The sequence below is a fragment of the Diabrotica virgifera genome, chromosome 6, assembly GCF_917563875.1.
Source record: "Diabrotica virgifera virgifera chromosome 6, PGI_DIABVI_V3a".
Taxonomy (NCBI): Eukaryota; Metazoa; Arthropoda; class Insecta; order Coleoptera; family Chrysomelidae; genus Diabrotica; species Diabrotica virgifera.
This window is the reverse complement of record NC_065448.1, coordinates 14495059-14520231: the sequence shown is the minus strand read 5'-3', so window position 1 is coordinate 14520231 and position 25173 is coordinate 14495059. Positions and strand designations below refer to the sequence as shown.

Sequence of the window (25173 nt, the reverse complement as noted above, 5' to 3'; positions counted from 1 at the left end):
GTTGTTGAAAGTTTTTTGAGATTTATTCGCATATTAGACCAAAGTGCAGAAGGTCTTTGAAATTGAATGAAATTCTAAAATTTATACAATCAAAGCACCTTTCCGTACACAACTGCAGAGGAAAGGGGTATGATGGGGCAAGCTTCTGACATTGAAAAACAGCTTTCAATAAGATCATTGTGCATCCCATAATCTGAACCTAGTGTTGAATGATGCCGTTGCTGGTGTACAGGAGTTTTTTAGGATATATAATTAAAAGATTATGTTTTTTAGTGCAAGTATTAAAAGGTGGGATGTACTATGTACTATTATGACTTTGGATTCATCGCGTTTGCCAACACTTAAAAGGTTATGTGAAACCCTGTGCTCATCCAGACATGATGCTGTTATGGCTTTGCGTCGAGCTTTCCGACAAGTAATAAATCTTTAACGAATATTTCATTGCTATTTAAAAAACGATGAAAAATTAGAAGCTAATGCATTATTAGAGCATATGAATAATTTTTAATTTGTAGTTAACATTACTATTCAATCTAAGATACTTAACTTTATTAATCTAACATCAAAACTTTTGCAATCTGAAACGGCAAAGTTAAAGGTCGCCCTTCAACTTTTTGGAAAAACTAGTGATAATCATCGAGAAATGAGAAATTCGTTTTCCGAAACTTTAGCAAAAGCAGGAGGAATAGCAGAATAGTGGGGCGTTATACCGGAATTTAAAAATAAACGGATAAAACCTATAAAAAATGTTACGATGAGCTTAACTGCGACAAAAAATAACTTATTGTAACAAAAAAGTTTTGAAGTTAATGTTTTGAATGTAAATTTAGATATAATATTGCAACAACTTACTAATAATAGGTTTGTCGGATTAAAATACATGTATAATAGGTTTTTATGTCTATTCCCAAAAAATCTATGAACACTAACTGATGAAGACTTATTAAAGAAATGCCAAATATTGTCATGTATACATATTTTAGTAATTATACTGTTATTAGTTGTCGTTATGTTTATAATATGGGGGCCCACAAAAATTGTCGCGGGGAGGCCCCCCAATCTTCAGCTACGCCACTGGCTGTAGAACTGTTCAATAAAAAATAAACAAATATGGTATGTGACAGGGACCCGGACCGTACCGCTAAAAACAGAAAACCGAACCGAAACCGATATATTTTAGTGGACCAGAACCGAAACTGAACCCTTATTTGATATTAAATATAATTTTTGGAACCGAACCGTAATACTTAATTTTTTAAACGGTTTTATCGGTTTTGTTGCTTACAATATTGTTATTTTTGTTTTTGTTATAAGTTAATGCAAATAATTTTGTAGTGTTTTCTACTTTTGTTAATAAATAAAATATACATTTCAAGATGTTTTATTATTTTTAAAATCAACTCAAAAACCATAAAAAAACTATGTTATAATAATTTCTTCTTTTAATTCTGGTCAACAAATGCTTCTGAAGTTGTTGAGGAAAATAAAATTTTTTGTATTTCAGAATATTGTCAAACATTTTATTTAACTAAAATGATGCCGTTTTAGCAAATTCTAAAATAATAAAATTAATCTATCCATTGTTAACTGTTGCACCTGATCATAGTGGTCACTAATTATTGATAATCGGTGATAAATCTTTGGAGTTGGTTTTGATGGGAAAATATAATTTTAATGTCTTTTTTTTGTGGCATAGACTTGGGTGTCAATTAGCCAGTCACGACTTTTTTGTTTTCTATTCATACATAAAGAAGCCAATGCGAGGTCCTTACAGTTCCATAGCAAACTCTTCCACAGCTCTCTATTCAGTTCAAAAGCTGCAGATGGCCGCTATGGACTATCCAAGTTGATCACCACATTTTTCCATTATACTTCTTCTTCTTTTTCCATATGTACATAATATATCAAATTATCAGGATTAATAAATTTAGAGGTTAATTTAATAATCTTTAATGTTAGTTTAATAATGTCAACAATTATTACATTATGTAATGTCATACAGAGATATAAATGAATTGAGCCATATTGGTAGGGGAGCCCAAGCGGGGATTTTTGCAGTTACTCGAGCGCGTCAGAAAATCACATGGGGAGAAATATTATACCTACTCTGTAAATGTACCCCTACCATATATTGGATCTTAATACAGGGGAGTTCGTTAAGGGGACCCGAAAAAAAAATCTACCCTGAGAATAACTCGAAATTGTCAGATTAAGATAAGGTAAGTTAAGTAATATGTACATGCAGAACAGTGTATATTTAAAAAATCTGACGGTTTGAGCGGGGCGTAAGGAAATGGGTGAGTCACAAAGCTTCACAAGAAAAAAAGCGAATATTACGAGAAATAAACATGAGATCGAAACACTAAAAATTACGTGTTCAATATTTTTCAAAAATGTATCGAATGATACCAAACACGACCCCCCACGGAGAGGAGTGGGGGATACATTTTAAATAGGAATCCCGCGAAATGAACATCATATCTAAAAAGTGCAAAATAGACGTATTCAATATTTTGACACCAAACACGACCCCCTACGGAGGTGGGGTGGGGGTTACTTTAAAATCTTAAATAGAAGTCTCCATTTTTATTGCAGATTTGGATTTCTTACATAAAAATTAGTAACCTTTATTCGAGATATTTTTTCGAATTATGGATAGATGGCGCTATAATCGGAAAAACGATTGTTGGAAATGGAAAACTAAATTAAAAAATGGAAAGTCCACACTTAAATAGGAAACTTTACTTAACTTTTTTTGGTTTTAGGACCTAATCTTCACAACCCAATAGGTCCCCATATCGCTCGAGTAACTGCAAATTTAGCATACTTTCCTCCCCTACTATATCTTACATAAAAAAAATTTGTATAGAGAAATTACACCATATATTTACTTTTTTATCAGACTGTGAAATTGAAAAATTTGAAGGAACCGAAAAAAACCGTTTGGGCCGAAAAAATTGGTCAGAACCGAATCGAAATATTTTAACAAAACCGGAACCGGACCGGACCTAAAATTTTGAATTTTACTAGAACCGGAACCGGAGGAAACTTTTATTTCATTTCGGTCCGGGTCCCTGGTATGTGATATACAGGGTGTCTGCGCAACTTGGGACCATATGGGAAACTTTTTTAATATCAACTTTACGAAAAAAAGTCATTCTTTATAAAGTGCTCTGCATAGTCTAAAACCTAAGATGCAATCATCAGATATCAAATTTTGTCAACAGTATACGAGGTATGTCAAAAAATATGATTTTCGCTCAAGATCAAACTACCTTTATATTTCAAAATGTCAAAAAATTTTATTATGAAAAGTTATTTGTAATTAAAAACCATATTCAAACATGCAATAACAGCCTTCTGCTTGAAAAAAAATTTCTGAAATTTTCCTAAATTACCGATTCCGAACATCATTTTTATTTATTAGACATGTAATAACTCTTTTATTAATAATTTTAGGAAAAAAGTTATTCTTCATAAAAATTTGTGCATGGTCTAAACCTCAAGATGCAGTAATCAGTTATCCAAGTTTGTTAATTTTATACGAGGTGTGTCAAATAATATGAATTTACAAAGAATTGCTAAATTCATATTATTTGACACACCTCGTATAAAATTCATAAACTTGGATAACTCATGGTTGCATCTTGAGGTTTAGTGCTTGCAGAGATTTTTATAAGGAATAACTTGTTTTCCTAAAATTATTAATAAAAGAGTTATTACATGTCTAATAAATAAAAATGATGTTCGGAATCGGTAATTTATAAAAATTTCAGAATTTTTTTTTTTCAAGTAGAAGGCTGTTATTACATATTTGAATATGGTTTTTAATTACAAATAACTTTTCATAATACAATTTTTTGATATTTTGAAATATAAAGGTAGTTTGCTCTTGAGCGAAATTCATATTTTTTTTACATACCTCGTATACTGTTGACAAAATTTGATATCTGATGATTGCATCTTAGGTTTTAGACTATGCAGAGCACTTTATAAAGAATGACTTTTTTCGTAAAGTTGATATTAAAAAAGTTTCTCATATGGTCCCAAGTTACGCAGACACCCTGTATAACAAATCTCTCAGTTTCACAAATAATATGACTAACCTTTTTTTTTCTTTACTTCTCCCGGATTGTGTAGTCCTCTTATAAAAATTAAAGATTTTGTTGGAAAAACCTGCATTTCCCGGGGAAAATTTTCGTCGAAGTAAATCGGGAAAAACACGTCTCTATGCAGAATTTAATTACGGTGAATTTTTATTTGGGTGTTTTTGGTGTCAAGTTAAAATCTTTGGAGTTATAGAGCACAAATTTAAAAAAAACCCGATTTTCTTTATAAAAAAAGTAGCACACTATCTGCGGACTTTGCATACCTATATTATTAATATATACAATCATAAGATTCGATTCCAGCAATAAAATTGCTGGTAAATAGCTTTTCCTCGTATTTTGCTAATTAGCCTAGAGTAAAACGCTAGTTAGGATGGAAGGTTTCACGTCCGTAGAAGTAAAAATTAGAAGAGTAGTTAGACAAGGATGTGTTTTGTCGTACCTGCTACTTTCAACTTTATTCTGAGTTTCTATTTAAAGAGGCACTGGAGGATTCCAAGGATGGAGTAAATATCAACAGCATCAGAAACGCCGATGATACGGTGTTGATTGCGGTTTCCGACTCAGGTCTACAACGCAGTGTCGATAGAACCAACTGTGTGCAATTTGGTATGAAAATAAACATTAAGAAAATCAGTGATGTCAATCACATTGATTGCATTTTTCTACTGTTTTAAAAGGCTGTAATAAACTATATAACATAAAAAATTAGTAGCATGTTTAATAATTTTATTTAAGAAATATTATAATCATTAAAATTATACCATAAACAACTAGCTACCATAAAATTTTGTTCATATAAAATTTATTTAATATTCTATTTATTTTATAGAAATTATCACAAGGAACTAATAAAATTTTCAAAATACAGTCATTTATTACTTTGGCTCTTAATAAAGTATTTTTTATTGGGTTTTATTACTGATGCCGACAGCTTGTCCGTAATGTTCAGGTTGATTGAGGGAATCAACTAAAAATGCTCCCAAGCTGCGTTTAGATATAACTCTGGCTCCTGGAACAGCATCGTGTTTTGTGACATACTCCCCTAAAGGTTCATCTACAAAATAATTAAAAATAAGTCTTTGCTGTTACTATTTCCTAAAAATTTAAATCCTTAACGGGGGTATGATATGAAATTTTTATTTTTTAATATTTTAAATGAAAGTGTATAATTTCAAGAATTCTCTTTGAAATTTTCAAATCGATGGGAGTAAAATTATCAGAGATACATCATGTTGAATATCCCTACCTTCAACTCGCTTTGCCGCGGTTTCACGCCAGCAGGTTTGAGCGTAGTGAGAAAGGTTCAACAGCTGTTCCCCTCCTCTTTTGTAGATTACTCCGCGATTTAAAAACATATTCCGATGCAGGGTTGTTTTGTTTTAAACATTTGTTTAGGTTTAAAACAGTTTTTGTTTAAAACACTTTAATTCAACAAGCGTCTTTTTTCATTTTTTTTTGTGAATAATACATAAATATGAAAAAAAATCTTATACATATTATTATACACACTTTGTAACAAATATATTATTTATTTATTAATTATGGGAACACAACAAAAATTTGAAAACTTCAAAACATTTTGCATACAAGAGTTAATAAATTTCTCAAATTGTTTCAGTCTCATAGTAATCTTGTAATCTAAGTCATCAATTTTATCAGCAACGTGATCACTTATAGAATTAAGCTCTTTAAAACTTAAAACCAACTTAGCAGCTTTGACATTGCCTAGCCGGTTACATAGTTTGGAATTGACTTAAGCGTATGATGAGAAGAATTTTTTATGTTGGATGACCATAGAACGTACCATGCCAATGGTCTTACATTAGATGTTTAGGAAATATATATGGTTTAAAGGGTACACACTTTGCCTGGTAATTAATAACAATTGGCAATGCTTCTGGATGTGAAGTGAAGTTTCTACATACTCCGTGTCAGTTTTTATTTGTTCTTGACTAAATTTATTTCCACTAAAGCGATGAGCAAGCAAACTTGTCAAAAAATGAGCCAGCATCAAAGCCATTTTCATAAGCTCCTTGACTTTATTAGTATCATATATCAAAAATTCGCCATTTGTGTGTTCAGTCTCGAATGCTTCCAGAAGTTCTAGCCATATCTTTGTAGACTTTGTCCCTGCACTGCAATATACTTTATTTTTTATAAATACCTAGTCTTAGGCATTTGTCTTTAACTTTGTATCATTTACAAGCTTTATTACATCTTTATCAATACTTATTCTATTGTTTAGAGCAAATGTGAAATAATTGTGGCCAGTTTTTCAACTAACTTTCGAAGCATTCCGATAAAGTATTCCAACGAACATTCTAATGCAATACAAGAGCAGAATCACCAGCTTCTCGGAATTTTGCGCTAGCAAAATGTACATTTCTGAAATATTTGCAATTTTTTGACACTGTTCTTTATTCCTGGCACTTCTATATCGTGGGCAATAGACCTGGATCCCGCGTAAGAAAGAAAAGTTGATTAATAGCAAGCTGAAAATTTGTTAATAGCTTAACGGTGTCTAGTCGGACAAACTTTGATGCACGGGAACACTGGAACAGGGGAAGTTTTAACTGTGGAGCATGATAAACGTGTCGTCCTGACAAGTTTATGATTGTGAAAAATAGTAAGTTGTTTTTAAGTTTATTCGATAGCCAACGTTATGTAATATATGTGAAAATGTTTATCCGACAAAAATGTTGGGCATTTTAACGAGTCCGACACGTAGAACATGTCACATCACAGGAATTATGTTGGTGATGAATAGCAGTCTGATTTTTGCATGAGAGTTTAATGAAAGGTTAAAAAAGCAATTGGAAGTTCTGTCCGACAAAATTAATGGGAAGTTTTCGTAGTCGGACAATCTAAACAGGTAAGATATAGACAAAAATGCTGGTGATAAATAGCTTTCCGACAAAGACGAAATTTAATTAAGTAAATTATTCCTTACCAAGAATGACTGTTGTCGGAAAAAAATAAGGGGTAGATTTTGTAGTCGGACAATTTAAAAAAATAATTTTTGAAATTTCAATAAGGGGTGATTATTCTATGTCAAAAGTACCTGCAATCAATTACAATCGATATCTGTCGATTTATGTCAACATCATTTAGATACCTCACTGTAATACATTTATAGTAGATCAGGCAAATTATATTATGGATTGAGTGGTCTAGCTATCTTTGTCTGCCACATGCGCGGGATCGCTTGGTTAAAAGAAATAGATAGACCACCTATCGACTTTTTGCACTGTATTCCCTTTCTACCCTTATGTCTATGAATACATTTCCATTTAAGAAAAACTGTCACTTTTGACAATAATTCATAATAAATTGCAATCGTAACTTCAAATTTAAACTAATCGATTTATTTTGGCAGCAAATTATTTCTTGCTATGTGACATATTAATTACATTATTATTTCATTTGTAGAAAGTTAAGAAAAATTAAGTTATACAATTTTAGTAATAATTTATTTAGGTACCCTTTTTCAATCAAGCAAAGCATTATAGCACGAAGAATGATATTCAATTGAACTTTCACAATTATCTGACAACTGAACCTCATTGAATTGATGACCAAGTATTTTACTAACTTTTTAAAATGTTCGAAAATTACTCAAAAATGTTCCGTTGAATGGTTTCACTTTTGATTTGGCGACTTAAAATTTAAACTGTTGACACTCAAAAATAGACACAAAAACACTCCATAGTTAATATAAATTTTAATTTCCAACACACGTGGCAAACAGAAACTCAGAGACTGTACAATAAATATATTATACACGGCTCACTAAAATAATTAGTTACGCCCCTGTACTACTGATTACTTAAAATTCAAGTAGTATTTATGTAACCTTTCTGGAAACTCCAGGTTATTGTTGAGACTCGCATTTGAACCCCTCGCCGGGGCAGATCGTCAAAAGCTTCCTAACGAGAAACATCTCTAATCTATCGACGCTCCCGCTATTCGTAAAAAGGCCGCATTTTACCGGCTTTTTTTGCTATCGTTTTATACCGCTCAGATAACTCAATTTGCTCAGTATTATCGACGATGATTTATTTAGCGTATTAGTGAGTGCCTTACAAATGAACCAAATGGATTATGGAATTCAATCAGAGCTCTGATGTGACACGTCATCAAGGAATAAAACTGTAAGTACTCTACATGTATGTGAACATAACTTATTAGTCGTGATACTGTATGCATTTTGAACCATATACCTCTCATAGCAAATATTTCTTTGCGCCATTTATGCAGATAATACTTTAAATTACATATGAAAAATCGTTATCTACTCTTAACCAGCTTACCTATGGAAATATACTCTATAACCGTACAATAAGTACAGGTTATCATTGTTGAGAATACTTTACGTATTGCCTTAACATTTCTGGTCCTTCGAGCCGGATCATATTAATTATTTATTAATTAAATCCTCAAGGTCCTTCGTATTTGCATATTTTGATAATCTCTATTCTGAGAATAACGGTTTTTCATTTATAGTGTCTTTCTGTTGCATTTGGAAATTTCCAAGCCACGCCGCCCCGGCACAACAATAAAATATTCCTCTCTTTCTGCACTCAAATTCTCAGTATTTAACCCAGCACGTCTCTACAATAGCTGGTAGGTTGTTAAGCCCGGTCTACACGTGCAATTTCAGAAACTACTTGCTTTGTTCAAATAAAGGAGTCGTTTTGTTTGTATGAAAAAATATTTGCATATATTACATTATTTTATTTTCGTAAATATATTTTTCTGTTTATAGTATACAAAAAGTGTACTCATTTCTTGGCTGATAGTACGGGTGTTATAATTTTAACATTGTTTGTTCAACCTTTTGATTTAAATTAAATTTATAATTTTGAATCCGATTAAGCCTGGTTCACAGGTTACAAAAATTATTAAAAATAATTTTGTTTTCTTGCATAAATTGTAAGTTTTTGCTACATTTAGCTTCGCTTAAGCTCATTTTACACTTCTAGAAAACTATAGAAAATAAATAATTGTTTTTTCCTTCAATTTAATTAATTTAAATACTTGTTAAGGGTGTCTCACACTTGCTGAAAAATACCCATTTTGGAAAATTGCATATATTTTGAAATTTTATAGTTTTGCATTTCATATACTAATCTGCACTCATACAGGGTGATACTATTAAGCCAATCTCACACTATTAAACGTGTAATATATAATATATTGTACATATTCTCTCATTTTCGCATCGATTTATAGGTTTAGACATTTGCAAATAATCTATCTAATCTCCCATTCTCGCAACATGGCTGACCGATCAAAATATAACCGACAGAGGCTCACCGCAAAACTTGATATAACCAAGTTGGCTGATTCGGTTCCCACAACTCTTAATTCTTTAAACAAATATAAAATTCGTGAAATAATTTCACAACTCAAGCATTCTTACGGACTTTTCCGCGATGCTCAAAATGTGCTGGAGACGATCCCCGAGGAACCTACCCCCTCTACTGATTCCTCTGTGGTTTTTGATAAATATTTGGATACAATTTCTCTATTGGAAGAAAGATTAGAGGTCATTGAAAGTTCTAATGTGACTGCTACCCCTCCCTCCAATTTGACCCTAATTCTTCTCTAACCTCACAGTCTATGGCTAGGCAACGAACAGTAAACCTCCCTCGTATTCAGTTAAAACCATTTAGTGGCTTAGTTACTGAATACAATTCATTCATTGAGACCTTTGATACAATAATAGGATCTGATACTACATTAAGTGATCTGGAAAAACTCATTTACCTCAAAAGTTTTCTAACTTCCGAGCCTTTGACGCTTCTCGAGCATATCCCACTCACAGGTGACAATTACAAAATAGCCCGGGATAACCTGACACAAAGGTACGCCAACTCTAAATCGCTTATCAAAACTCTCATCTCTCAAATTCTTGATGCGCCTCCTATTTCTGGAAACGCAAATCACTCACAATTAAGAAATTTTCATACGGTCATGTCAAATAATTTCAAGGCCCTATTGAACTTGAATAGGCCCCCTTCAGATCTCTTGCATTTACTTCTCATACATATCGCTACTCAGAAGCTCGACGCACCTACCATTAGGGCTCTTGAGTTCCAATCCGGTGGTAGCCAAGCTACCCCTGATTTTGTCCATTTTCTAGGGGAAATCGAGACACGCGTTGTTCATCTTGAGAATATTCACTCTCAATCAAAACCAAAATCGACTACTACTTCCAGACACTCTTTACACCTAGCCTCGGACACTTCTACCAGTAACCTTTCGCCTCGCTTAGGTCCTAAGAAATGTTCCTATTGCCACGACTCTCACTCGATCTACTCTTGTCCTCAGTTCAAGCAGTTGAATTCTAAAGAACGTTTTAGTTTTGTCAAACAAAATAAATTTTGTATTAATTGTCTTGGGTCTCACATGCTCGATCAGTGTAAATCCAAATTCTCTTGCATAGTTTGTAAATCTCGTCATCACACGTTGCTCCATTTCGACAAAACGGGTCATAGTAACCCTTCCGCGGCTGTTGGCCAACACAACTCAAATAATCATAATAAAACCGCTATCTCAAATAACTCCCATATACAGGGTAATTCACAACAGGGGCCCTCACATGTTAGAGCTCCTGAAACGGAAGCTAATCTTCAAAATTCGACTCCACATTCAATGGCTCTATCTGCAGCCTCGCTTGATAATCACTTGGTGTTACTAAGCACACTCCAGGTCTATCTTGTCGCTCCTAGCGGCAAGAGGGTCTTCGCAAAGGCACTTTTAGACTCGGCCTCACAGGTTTCATTTATTAGTGCTGACCTCGTAAAGGAACTGTCACTCACCACTAGAGATGGAAAATTACGGATCAACGGAATTAACTCCACCTCATCCTCGTCTCAATCTATTGTAGATACAACAATTTTCGCTGTCGCTAACGACGTTCCTTTTGACATCTCGTGCTCTGTACTCCCAAAGATAACAAATCCGCTTCCTCAAATTTCTATTTCGGCGAGCAAACTAAACATACCCTCAGAGATACCATTAGGTGATCCGATGTTCCATGTAACATCCCCAATTGGTATCCTGCTCGGTGCAGACCTGTATAACGATATGATTCAACCTGAAATAATTCGTTTGGGAAAAGGTCTTCCCGTTCTTCAACGCACTCTACTCGGGTACACGATATCAGGGTCAGTTCCAGACTTTGCTCTCAAGTCGAAAAATACTAAAAAGGCTTTGGAATTTTATTCAAACTCTCTCGTTACTTGTTGTTCTCATAACACTCCTTCCGCCGTAAATGAGCCGGTAGTGTCCATCCGATCATTTACAAAAATTCTGGGAGCTGGAAGAAGCCGCTCCTCAGAACACCGATCTCGTTAATGATCACCCCGCTGAAATTAATTTTGTAAAACATGTTAATGTTCTCCCCAATGGACGATATGAGTCCACACTCAATCTCAAACTCCCTATCGAAGATATAGACATGGGAAATTCGTTTCTCTCGGCAAAAAGACGTTTTCTAAGTCTCGAGACACGTTTTCAACTCAACCCTGATTTATTGGAAAAGTATCAGGACATTATATCAGAATATCTCAATAACGGACAAATAATTCAAGTGCCGTTAAAAATGCTAAATGACTCAGGTAAACCTAATTACTTTCTCCTTCACTTTCCCGTTTTCAAATCCAACTCTACTACTTCCACTCGTATAGTTTTCGATCCAAACAATAAATCGTCTACGGGAATCTCCCTCAGTGACGTCATAGACAAAGGTTATGTCGTCCAACATGAACTTTTTGACATTCTCGCTAAGTTTCGTCAGTTTAAATTCGCACTAGTAGGCGACATCAAGGCTATGTTCCTACAAATCGCCATTTGTCCCACTGAAACATTTCTGTTAAATTTTCTCTTTAGGGACAATATTCAGCAGCCTTTACGGTGCTATCAATTTCAAAGATTACCCTTCGGGCTCCCAAGTAGCCCATTTATCGCTCAAAGAGTTATCAAGCACATCGCTGACAACAACAAACATACCCACGAACTTGCTACTAGTGTTCTGCAAGAATCTATCTATATGGATGACCTGATCAGCGGTGCTGACAGTCTTCATGAATTAAATTGTCTTTTCGAACAATTAACTTCTTTGCTAGAAACCCATGGTTTCCTCCTCCACAAGTGGAACTGCAGTTCTTCAGAATTTCTGTCTCAACACAATTTAAATCCCGTCTCTGAAGTCAGTCTTAACTTCACGGGATCTGATAAAGTCTTAGGCATATTCTGGGATTCAGAACACGACCACTTTTCGTTTAAAACTCCTATCTTTAAATTGGCTAATGTTGTTACTAAACGTACTATTCTCTCCTACATTGCTACTTTGTATGACCCGCTAGGATGGTTATCCCCTGTCCTTGTGAACGCTAAGCTCTTGATACAGGAAATATGGTCCCAGAAATTGGACTGGGATCAACCCATTGACTCACCCATCATTATGAAAAATTGGCAAAACCTCTTATCGACATTCAAAACTATAGAAGAGGTCAAGGTACCTCGATGCTTACTCTTACAAAAGAAAGTTGTTGATGTTCAATTAATTATTTTCACCGACGCATCGGAAAAAATATACAGCACTTGTGTATATCTCAGAGCGACATACTCAGACTTCTCTGTATCGCCGCGGCTTATTGCTTCTAAAAACAAAATTTCTCCGCTAAAAAATAAACTCACTATTCCCAAATTGGAACTTTGTGGAATAGTGTTGGGAGTCACTCTGGCTCATAGACTTTTTCACATCTTCAAGAAAAATTTGAGTATATCCTCATCTCATCTCTTTGCTGACTCTACAATTGCCTTGTCTTGGATACTTTCTAAAAGACACATTTGGAACATTTTTGTACAAAACAGAATTCAAAAGGTCAATTCCTTGTTGGAAACTTTTCCTTGTGATTTCTATTTCGTCAGAAGTCACGAAAACATCGCTGACCCCGCTTCCAGAGGGATAAATGTCTTTGATAATCCCCAGACCACCGAAGACTGGTTATGCGGACCTAGCTTTATTAGAGACAATCCTATCGATTTTTCTCTTCATCAAATTCCTCATCTTGAGGATGATCTTCCTGAATTAAGGAAGTCAGTTGTCTCAAACATAGCAACAAATCACGAACTCAACGACACCTTTGAAAATCTATTCGCTAAATCTTCTTCTTTTCGTAAAATTCAAAGAATTGTCGCTTATCTTTTTAGATTCATCAGTAATATTAAAAAGAAAATGAATAACTCCCCACGAGACACGGATATATTGACGCCACCCGAAATGGAGATCGCTGATCACGCGATCATCAGGTATATCCAAAGTATCTATTTTAAAAAAGAGATTCTTGAATTGAAAAATGCTAAACTCGTGACCAATAAAGCCACTCGTAAACTCAACCCCTTCCTACAACATAATGATGGGCTGATTCGTGTGGGAGGACGTCTCCGACACGCCCCCATATCGTATAATCAAAAACACCCCATTCTACTTCCTTCTAAATGTCGAGTTGTAGAACTAATGTTGACTCAAGCTCATCATAAGTTATTACATTCAGGCGCGCAAACAGTACTTTCGTATGTCAAAATGAAGTACTGGCCAATTGACGGATTAAGACAGATTAAACGCTTAATTCGTAAGTGTGTAAACTGTTTCCGATTCATGACACCCAATTCTGTTCAACAGATGGCAGATATGCATCCTGATCGTGTACTCCCCACTAGACCCTTCCAAGTCGTCTCAGTGGACTATGGGGGGTTCTTCTTAATTAAGTCCTCACATTTGAGGAAGGCACCGCTTTACAAAGCATACGTAGCCTATTTCATTTGCATGAGCACTAAATGTGTTCATATCGAACTCGTCACAGGATTAAGCGCAGAAGCCTATATTCTTACTCTGAAAAGGTTTATTGCCAGAAGATCCACGCCCAGTATTATTTGGAGCGACAATGCCACAAATTTCCATGGGGCAAAAAATGAAATGCGCGAATTCTATGATTTTTTCTTAAATCAAAATAATTCGGAACAGATTAAGGAATTCTGTACTCAAAACTCCATAACTTTCAAGATGGATGTTCCCCGCAACCCCCATCAATTCGGCCTCCATGAGGTAGGAATAAAGAGTGTGAAGTATCACCTCTATCGAATTATAGGAAATTCCCACTTCACCTTTGAAGTGTTTAACACAGTATTATGCCAAATCGAGGCTATTCTAAATTCGAGACCCATCACTAGGATGTCGTCTGACGCCAATGACTTCGCTTTCCTATCTCCAGCTCACTTCTTAGTTCAAAGAAGTTTAACCGCGCCCCCTGAACCAAGTGTTTCAGAGATACCTGAAAATAGGTTGAATCTTTTTCAGCGTATTAGTAAAATTCAACAGCAATTTTGGAAATTGTGGAAAAAAGACTATCTTTGCCTCCTGCAGCAAAGAAATAAATGGACCGACCCTACTGACCCTGTCAAGATCGGGGATTTGGTTCTGTTGAAGGAGGATGGTACTCCTCCACTCTTATGGCCAACTGCCAGGGTAATAGATGTATTGCCTGGTAAGGATGGTCTAGTTCGTACTGTCAAGATTCACACTACTCACGGTGATTTTCTTCGTGGTATTACGAAAATCGCTGTGATTCCCCTGGAAGATTAAAATGTATCCCTAGGGGGAAAACTTATCGTTTTCCTCCATTTTATCGTTGTTACCCCTTGTGTATATAAACTCTAATTTCTTCAAACATTTCTTATCGTTGTGCACATCTTTGCCAATCCCCTCTCTTCGAGGTGATATAGGCCATCTCTCTCGCCTGTCGCCCCCGGCAATATGTACAATAAATATATTATACACGGCTCACTAAAATAATTAGTTACGCCCCTGTACTACTGATTACTTAAAATTCAAGTAGTATTTATGTAACCTTTCTGGAAACTCCAGGTTATTGTTGAGACTCGCATTTGAACCCCTCGCCGGGGCAGATCGTCAAAAGCTTCCTAACGAGAATCATCTCTAATCTATCGACGCTCCCGCTATTCGTAAAAAGGCCGCATTTTACCGGCTTTTTTGCTATCGTTTTATACCGCTCAGATAACTCAATTTGCTCAGTATTATCGACGATGATTTATTTAGCGTATTAGTGAGTGCCTTACAAATGAACCAAATGGATTATGGAATTCAATCAGAGCTCTGATGTGACACGTCATCAAGGAATAAAACTGTAAGTACTCTACATATATGTGAACATAACTTATTAGTCGTGATACTGTATGCATTTTGAACCATATACCTCTCATAGCAAATATTTCTTTGCGCCATTTATGCAGATAATACTTTAAATTACATATGAAAAATCGTTATCTACTCTTAACCAGCTTACCTATGGAAATATACTCTATAACCGTACAATAAGTACAGGTTATCATTGTTGAGAATACTTTACGTATTGCCTTAACAGAGACCATGTACTTTCAAATACTACTTTGTATAGCACAAAGTGTCACACTGACAAATGCAGCCTTCTAATACATACTTCTAAGCATAATGTGTCATATTTATGTCTATTCTTATAAGCACCGAAGTTTTAGACTCTTCACATTTTTCAATGTCGTTTACAGGGTTAAGATTTGAGTATGGAAAAAAATGTATACAACGTTTTTTGTAGGAAATTTTCCGTACTTTCTGATGCGCCTAATTAGAAAACCCTAAGAGATTGCTTTCACATGTTCTTTGACATTTTTTATTGTCATTTTGAGAATATCTAGAACAAACTCGACCCAAAAAAATAATTGTTTTGCAATATATACAAGCATTGATATTTACCTCACTGTTTTTGGAGTGTGCCTGTATATATATGCACATGCAAATATGTGAATATAAATATTAATATACAACTAAAATAGCTTTATCAATATGTGACTAAGTCATTCTGAAAAAATGTTTTTTATTTATTTCCGTCGATTTGCCCAAACTTTTTGTCCGACATATAACTTTTTGCGTTACAAAATATAATTTGTACACAAACAAATCAAAATTAGCTTGCTATTTATCACCAACATTTTTGTCTATATCTTACATATTTAGAATGTCCGACTAGGAAAATTTCCCATTCATTTTGTCCGACAGAACTTCCAATTGCTTTTTTAACCTTTTATTAAACTCTCATGCAAAAATCAGACTGCTATTCATCACCAACATAGTTCCTGTGATGTGACATATTCTACGTGTCGGACTCGTTAAAATGCCCAACCTTTTTGTCGGACAAACATTTTTTCATATATTATATAACGTTGGCTATTGAATAAACTTAAAAAAACTTGCTATTTTTCACCATCATAAACTTGTCAGGACGACACGTTTATCATGCTCCACCGTTAAAACTTCCCCTGTTTCAGTGTTCCCGTGCATCAATGTTTGTCCGACTAGACAGCGTTAAGCTATTAACAAATTTTCAGCTTGCTATTAATCAACTTTTTTTTCTTACGCGGGATCCAGGTCTACAAGTAAGTTCAGAGAATATGGGCTGAACAGCCATACGTTATTATATGTATCTCTGCTGCCTAATTCCTCAAACAGATCCTTCTCATTTTAAGAAATATGATTTAAACAATGTTTTTTTCTACGTTTTATTTGTTTAAAACATGTAATATAAAAAGGAAAAAAACATGTTTAAAACAAAAAAAAAACCGTTTAAAACAAAAAAAAAACGTTTGTTTTGTATAAAATAAAAACACATGATTTTGTTCAACCCTGTTCCGATGTGCATCACTTTATGATTTGGCACACAAATAAGAAGACGAAGTTGTCCAAACTTTAAACCCTTTTTCTCAAAAGTGCTTGTTCAAAGATCTGCCTGAAATTTTGCAAACATTTTCTTTAAACATTTCGTGAGGTAACGCTGTCGAGATATATTTGTTTTTATGTTTATTTTTTGTTCAGCAATAATAAATATGTTGATTTCACCCTTTCGTTACAAAGAATTTCGTTTTTTTTTTACTTCCGAGTGGTACTAAGAACTAAAAAATCGTTAAAAATAAGAAAACTCGACAGCGTTATGAACTAATAAATTTTTTTTGAATTTTTTGTTCACAGAATCCAGTGATGAGTTCTGCTGTCCACCACAAAATCCATTTTTAGGTGTCTAAAAAGGACCCCGCAGAAACCTTATGGGAAATGGCTCTCTGTCAAATGCACTGAAACTTTGGGTTCTGGTAGTCCTCGATGTGTAGAACAAAAGACTCAATGGGCGCGTAGCTCCAAAAAATCATGGTTTTAAGATATAAGCCTCTGAAGTTATAGGTACAGTGAGGACGTTTGAGTTGGAATAAATTCATTTTCTCGAGAATGGGCGACTCTGGAGAGAAATTACGAATCAGGTCGATTTTTATTTTTAAATTATAATTTTTTGGCTTGTATATCATACCAGTGACGTCACCCATCTGTGCGTGATGACGCAATCGATGATTTTTTTAAATAAGAATAGGGGTTGTGTGATAGCTCATTTGAAAAGGTTATACAATTCTCTATTCACTAATATAAACATTAACATAATTATTTATACAGGGTGCCCAAAAATTTTTTTGAATTAAATTAATTGAGACAAAAAGAAGAATGTATATAATTTATTTAATTCGAAATACATTTTACTACTGTCAGAAAACAGAAAAAAAAATGTTAATTTGAAAAGAAACATTGTTTTTGCTTAAATTAAATATGTTCAAACTGCTAAGAGGCAGGTGGGTGGCAGCTTTAATATTGAATTTAAGCGAAAAACAATATTTATTTATGAAATAAACTTTTTTTGTGCTTTCTGACAGCAGTGAAATGTATTTCGAATTAAATAAATTATATACATTCTTCTTTTTGTCTCAATTAATTTAATTCAAAATAATTTTTGGGCACCCTGTATAAATAATTATGTTAATGTTTATATTGGTGAATATAGAATTGAATAACCTTTCAAATGAGCTATCACACGACCCCGTTCTTATTTAAAAAAATCATTGCTGCGTCATCACGCACAGATGGATGACGTCACTAGTATGATATATATGCCAAAAAATTATAATTTAAAAATAAAAATCGACCTGATTCGTAATTTATCTCCAGAGTCCAGAAAATGAATTTATTCCAACTCAAACGTCCTCACTGTACCTATAACTTCAGAGGCTTATATCTTAAAACCATGATTTTTGGAGCTACGCGCCCATTCAGTCTTTTGTTTTACACATCAAGGACTGCCAAAACCCAAAGTTTCAGAGCATCTGACAGAGAGCCATTCCCCATAAGGTTTTGCCACTGTTGGCTTATTTTTCCTTGAAAATGTTTTTTAATACCTTTATTTTTTAATTTCTCCTTAATAAGAAGATGAAATTGGAAACAGAATAAAATTGGCAACGAGAACTTATTATTCACTGTATAAAAATTTCCTAAACAAAAAAGAAATATCCAGGAAAACCAAAATGACAGTATATAAAACTGTATATATGCCAATTACAATATATGGGGCAGAAAACTGGGTACTTAATGACAGACAAAGAAAAAGATTACAAGCTACAGAAATGAGATACTTAAGAAAAGTGGTGGGAGCAAGAAGATTAGACAAAAGAAGAAACGAAGATATGAGACATGAATTACAGGTAAAATCGCTCAACGAAAAAGTTGAAGAAAAGAAGTTAAAATGGGCTGGACACATGATAAGAATGAGTGGTGAGAGACAAGTGAAAATGACATGGGAGTCCAAAGCAGTGGGTAAAAGCACGAGGGGCAGACCAAGGAAAAGCTGGAACACTAATGTAAACGAAATACTCAAGAAAAGAGGAACATCGTGGCAAGAAGCAAAAGTTTTAGCAGCAGATAGGAAGAAGTGGCGTAAATTTGCAGAGAGTATTATATAAAGGAGGAATCCTCGACACCTAATGGTAAAAGAGGCAACCGATTATGTATGTACGTATTTTTTAATTTCAAACCATACCCCCCTTTATATAAATTTATATTTGACTTTAAAAAAACAGAAAACGCATAAAAGAATTACTGATTCAAATATAACATGAATGTGATAATCGTCAAACGGGCCATAGGAAACGATGGAAAATTTTAAACTATTGAATTCCTGCTTTCCTCCTTACTTTACATCAAAAGTCATGAGATACTATTTGTAGAGAACTGAAATATGTATCAAAAACAAATTTCAGCATTGTTCTATGAATTCAACACATTCCAACATTTTGCAAAAATTAATACATTTGCTAGAGTGTTTTTGTTAAAGTTAGGCCACTTGTAGTGCAGAATGTGTATAATGTGTTGCATTTGGGCACAATATTTGAATTGTCAATATTTTTATTTTATGATTTATTGTTTAGAAAACAATAAAATTGATAAAATGTAGTTAGTTGAGCAGAAAGCAGCAATAATAAAGATGTTTAAGGCATATAAAAGCAGTACCTAGTTGAAAATCTACAATAAGTTCTCGAACCCTTGCAGACCAGTTTGATATTCATAATTCCACAGCCTTAAAAATTTTGTAAAGAAATAAATTCCATTCGTATAAAGTTAAATGTCATCAAGACCTAAGAGAAGAAGATGCTGAGAGACGAGCAGAATTTTGTTATTAAATTTTAGAGAGGATTAATACAGACAGAACTATAAAAAATATTTTGTTTAGCGATGAATGTACATTTACATTAAATAATGAACCAAATGTTCAAAATTATCGGATTGGATTAACAAGAAAACCTGAGGATATTATTGAAAACAATACCCAAAATCGTCAAAAAATAAATGCCTAATTAGGAAAATTTAGACATTTTATTGGATTATTTTTCTATGAGGAAAATTTAAATTCAGAAAAGTTTTTGGACTTTCACATTCTGCACTATGTGTGGCCCAACTTTCACAAGAATAGTAAGGCAAATGTATTATATTTTTGCAAACGTTTGAAATGTGTTTAATTCGTAGCACAATTTTAACATTTGTTTTCAATACAGATTGCAGTCTAGACGAATGGAGAAGCAGTATACTGGTACTTATTTACAAAAACAAGGGAGATATACAACAATGTACAAACTACAGGGCTATAAAACTGCTTAGCCACACCATGAAAATATGGGAAAGAGTAATTTATAGACGGATACGTGAAGAGACCGAAATATCCGAGAATAAATTTGGCTTTATGCAGGGCAGATCAACAACAGATGTAATTTTCATTATAAGGCAGTTGATGTAAAAATACAGGAGTAAAGAAACAAACGCTCATAATATGGTATTCATTGATCTTGAGAAAGCATATGATAGAGTTCCTCGAGAGATTCTGTGGTGGCACTCAATAAGAAAGGAGTCCCTGGTGAATATGTAAAGATTGTGAGGGATATTTGTATGAGGAAGTAACGACTAGTGTTAGGACAGGTGTGGGAGAGACTGATAAATTTCATGTGAAAGTAGGATTGCACCAAGGCTTTGTGCTTAGTCTGTATTTATTCTCATTAGTTTTGGACCAGATAACAGCGAAACTACAGCGTAGCATTTCATGGTGCCAAATGTATGCTGATGATGTAGTGTTAGTAGGAAGTAGTGAAAGAGACTTAGAACAAAAACTGGAACAGTGGAGACAAGCTCTGGAGGAAAAAGGTTTAAAACTTAGTAGGACAAAAACAGAGTATTTGGAATGTTCATTTAAAGATGGAGTTACTAAAATAAAATGGTATCTTTGGATGGTGAAATGATTGTGAAAAGCAATAGTTTTAAGTACCTGGGATCGGTATTACAGAGTAATGGAGAAATAGATGCAGATGCATGCAGTAGAATTAGGGCTGGAAGGATGAAGTGGAAAGAAGCGAGTGGTGTGTTGTGTGACAGAAAAATTCCAATGAAGCTGAAGGGAAAATTCTATAAAACAGCCATAAGACCAGCTATGATGTACGGAACTGAATGCTGGGCAGTGAAAAAGAAAGAGGAACAACGAATGCATGTGGCAGAAATTAGAATGCTTAGATGGATGAATGGAGTGACAAAGAAGGATAAAATTAGAAATGAGTATATTAGGGGAAGTCTAGGTGTGGCACCAATTGATGCCAAAATGAGAGAGCATAGGTTAAGATGGTTTGGTCATGTCCAACGTCAAGAAGTTAATCACCCAATACGAAGAATAGCTGAAGTGCAGATTCCTGGAAGGAGTAGGAGAGGAAGACCAAAGAAGACCTGGGGAGACGATAAGGCAGGACATGTTGGTAAAGGGGATTAACATTGATATGATCCAAGATAGAATTGTGTGGAGAAATGTAATTAGGGAAGCCGACCCCGCATAGGGATAAGGCAAAGAGAATGATGATTGCAGTCCTCTAAAAATAGGGAAGCAGGAATTCCACAGTTTAGAAGTTTTCTACATTGAGTTTCATACATGACCCTTTTGACGATTCACCACCTGGTATAGTAATACGAATTAACTACATAAAAGTGTATAGGTAATCCAAAATTACCTGCTATGTGTGGTGGGAAAACAGCAATATATTTTAGCCCTGAGACCTTTAGCACATCATACATTCGTTGATGCTCAGCATTTAAATCCTGGAATCTTGGTGGCACTTTACCAGCTTCGTAGAACAAAAAGGCAGATAGACACACTGAAATTGTGTCGACATTCAGTTCTTTCATGGCTTTAATAATATTTTGCAATCCTGTGCTCAAATCAGTGGTAGGTTTCAAATCATTATTTGTGCCCAGGGCTACCACTACTCCAGACACACCTTTTATGCCATCCAATACGGATTTGTAGTCCAGGACATTTCCTGTGACAACTTCAACACTGTTTCTTAAATGCTCGGGTAGTCTTGCTGGATCTCTAACGAAGGCCTTTACATTTAGTCCTAAAAGTTAAAATAATTGAATATTAGTCATTTGCTCTAAAAAGGAGAGACAGTATGGAGCAAGGAGAGATTTTAGTTTTGGTTTTAAAATAAAACTAGCGGGTTTTATTGGTTGAATTTGTCTGTCGATATTTTAAGTTTTATGTCAGCTAATAAATCGTGATGTTCCAACAATTTTTTTTTAAATTTTGGACCCTGTTGGGGGGAATTTTCCCATTTCCCCCCATTGTAGACCCGCCCCTGGTTCCCTCGAAAAATTGTAGTAAATCGTAAGTGTAACAATTTCAGTTGTTACACTTTTTGACGAAAAGTTGAAAATGGCGGAGATATTGAACAAAAACAATTGCTACAAAATCAATCAGGTCTTACGCTCGCACCTTTACCACATACGTACTACCTTAAATATTGATTTTATCAAAAAAATGAACGGCATCAAAATTGTATAAAATTTAATTCTCTTCATTTTTGTATAGGTAAATATTTGTTGTAAAATTAATAATAAACGAGATAATTCAATAATTCAATAATTATGCTACAACTGTCACTATTTTCCCCTCATAACTCGGAAAATATCGACCGCACGAAAAAAATTATAATAAATGAAATTATAGAAAATCGCATTTTCAACAATTTCAGTTTCTACACTTTTTGTCAAAAAATTGAAAATGGCGGAGATATTGAGCAAAAACGGTTCTCGTTTAAAATCAAGATGGCGGCTAACGCAACGGTGGAATTCAGTCGAGATTTTAAATTTATACTAATATTGACCCTCCCTAAATATTAGAAAAATAAAATTTGGGGCAACTCCTAATGCAAGGTCAAATGCTATCCCGACTGGGCTATTACTACTGATAATCTTCTTGATTTTGGTGTCTGCACGACTTTACCTAGGTACAGTTGCGGTCATTAAATAGTTTACAGGATTACGTATCTAGGAGCCGATTTTTTAAATTTTTACCCCGTGTAAACGCACCTTTTACTTTACGTCAAAGTGACGTTACCACTGGTGTACCTAGAATAGGTTGATTAAAATTAAAAAATCAAAATAATATAATTAATATATTTTACAAAATTTAACAAAATGAAAAGTATAGAAAGAAGTCTTTTTGACTAAACTTGATTATGGTATTAATAACGAAAATAAGGAAGTCTGGTTTTAAAATACCCTTTTATTTTAAACTAGCTATAATACCCGGCTTCGCCCGGGAGTTGATATGAGATTACGCGGTAGTTGCAATAAAAAAATAAACTATGACGTAATAGTAAAAAAATTTATTGAAAACATTCGCTCATTTTTTACACTATTTGCTTATAAACAACGTTTTTCATTTTATTGTCTGGAGTATATATATATATATATATATATATATATATATAGATTTTTCGGATTTAGGCTCTAGCATATTCGGAAAAGTTCGAGAATATTTTCTTTTACACATTCTAGAATGTACTCGACATTATCGTCCGCCGTAACAATAAGTTCTGCAGCTATAGCATAAGTAGTAAAGGCGCGAAATTTGAAAACTTAAATTTTTAAATATTTTCAGAATTAATAATTAATAATTTGAATAACTAAACTTATCTCGCTTCAACTCCAAAATATATATATTTATTATATATAATGATGATAATGATGTTAATACCGGAATATTTAAAAGTTTGGCGAAGGGGCGAAATTGGGAATATTTAAAAATTTGGTGGAGGAGCCAGATCTAGGGCTAGCCAAGCTTGCTAGGAAAAGCCCTTATATCTTTAAAAATACGCCCTTTAAGTTAAAACGGGAACTTACTTGTTCGAGGGGGGATAAAGGGCTATTGCACTATATAAGTCCCTTTATCGTATCGGGAATCCTTTTTAAGTTTTATCGGCACACACATTTTATCAACTTAGTTTTATTATATATAATGATAAGCCAAAATACTTATCAGGTACTTGAGTCTGATCGGGTAGAATAACGCTTGACCTTGAATTTGGGCATTTCGTTATTTCAAAAATAATATTTTTACTTGTGTTTTTGAGCCCTAAAAATCGTGTTTTTCATTTTTTTTTTTTTCAATTTTAAATTGTGTAAAACTCGAAAAACGATTAACTTTAGAGAAAAATAATTACAAAAGACCTTTTTCATTTCAACTGATTCAAAAACCCTAAATATTATCTGCTCGGGCTGACAAAATTTATTTTTATATTTGGTTTAAAAAAAATTATGGCATTTAGGTATAGGGAACATTACATGAAAAATAATTAGTTCTTAAGAGGCTACATCAGCACGTCATCAAAATTTTTTTTCGAAAGTTCTTTAACAGTGTGTCGGCTGTACAACAGTGACTGTGCTGATGTTGCCTCTTAAGGACTTCAAAACGAAAAAATATACAGGGTGTTACATAAGAAATACGAAAGTTCATTAGATTTACAGAAAAAAGGAAGATTTGACAACGACAACAATGTAAATATCACCATAATGTCTGCCGCATCACAAGACCCTTACTTTACTCACTAAAACCTATAAAAAATCACTTTGTATTTGTATATTATACAGCTGAACGACTGGATAAAAATAGAAATCATTAATGAATTTGCTACTTAAAAAGGGGTATCTGTATCTAATTGTGTTTCAATGCCATTCAAATTGCGGTACATAATATTACGATGGATATAACAGCAGTACATTTTCAAATTTCTGCATGTCACGTACTTACAAAACTAAATCATAATCAATTAATCATACCTTTCTTTACAGCAGCTTCTACAGCACAAATGCCGGTCATTCCAGTGCAACCAAATATGATTATTCTTGCCATTTTCTTAATTATTAATAATAATTATTACCGGTTCTTCTTACTTTTACAATATCAATAAATATCATACAAATTATTAAATACGTGGAAGTAACCTTTGATAAGGATGAATGACAAATATTATTGTCGTTGAAGTGTTTATTAATGCTATTAAACTAAAACGAAGGTCACAACAAATACCTTATGACTGCAACTGACAATGACTGACATTATTCACGATGCAAGATGCAATGACAATGACAATGAATAATATGATAATAATATGCTATGCAAGGGTTTTTTTATTTATGTAATTTTGTTATACAAAAATTCGTCTGACAGCGCAACTGTAGAACTGGTTGTCTAGTCTACAGGAATTTATGTTTTGAATATTAAATTTTTAAGCATTTTGACTTGATTTTGAATATCAT

At 33.9% G+C, this 25173-nt stretch overlaps 1 protein-coding gene across 1 annotated transcript; it reads right to left on the bottom strand.

Annotated features, from left to right (window-relative positions):
• Positions 1–4824: 4824 nt before the first annotated feature.
• LOC114325400 (flavin reductase (NADPH)) lies at positions 4825–25000 on the bottom strand. Its single transcript, XM_028273466.2, has 3 exons — positions 24694–25000; positions 21582–21968; positions 4825–5166 (listed from the first exon to the last, which is right to left on the bottom strand). The coding sequence occupies exons 1-3, from the start codon at positions 24764–24766 to the stop codon at positions 5015–5017; spliced, it is 612 nt and encodes a 203-aa protein (XP_028129267.1). The 5' UTR covers positions 24767–25000; the 3' UTR covers positions 4825–5014.
• Between the last annotated feature and the right edge of the window lie 173 nt (positions 25001–25173).

What these genes read in the sequence shown, in the direction of transcription:
- LOC114325400 (XM_028273466.2), bottom strand. Translation starts at nt 24,766, where the DNA reads ATGGCAAGAATAATCATATTTGGTTGCACTGGAATGACCGGCATTTGT. An exon ending in AGAAGCTGCTGTAAAGAAAG is followed by an intron (nt 21,969 to 24,693) that starts GTATGATTAATT and finishes TTTAACTTTTAG; the next exon opens with GACTAAATGTAAAGGCCTTC. An exon ending in TTTCCCACCACACATAGCAG is followed by an intron (nt 5,167 to 21,581) that starts GTAATTTTGGAT and finishes ATTATTTTGTAG; the next exon opens with ATGAACCTTTAGGGGAGTAT.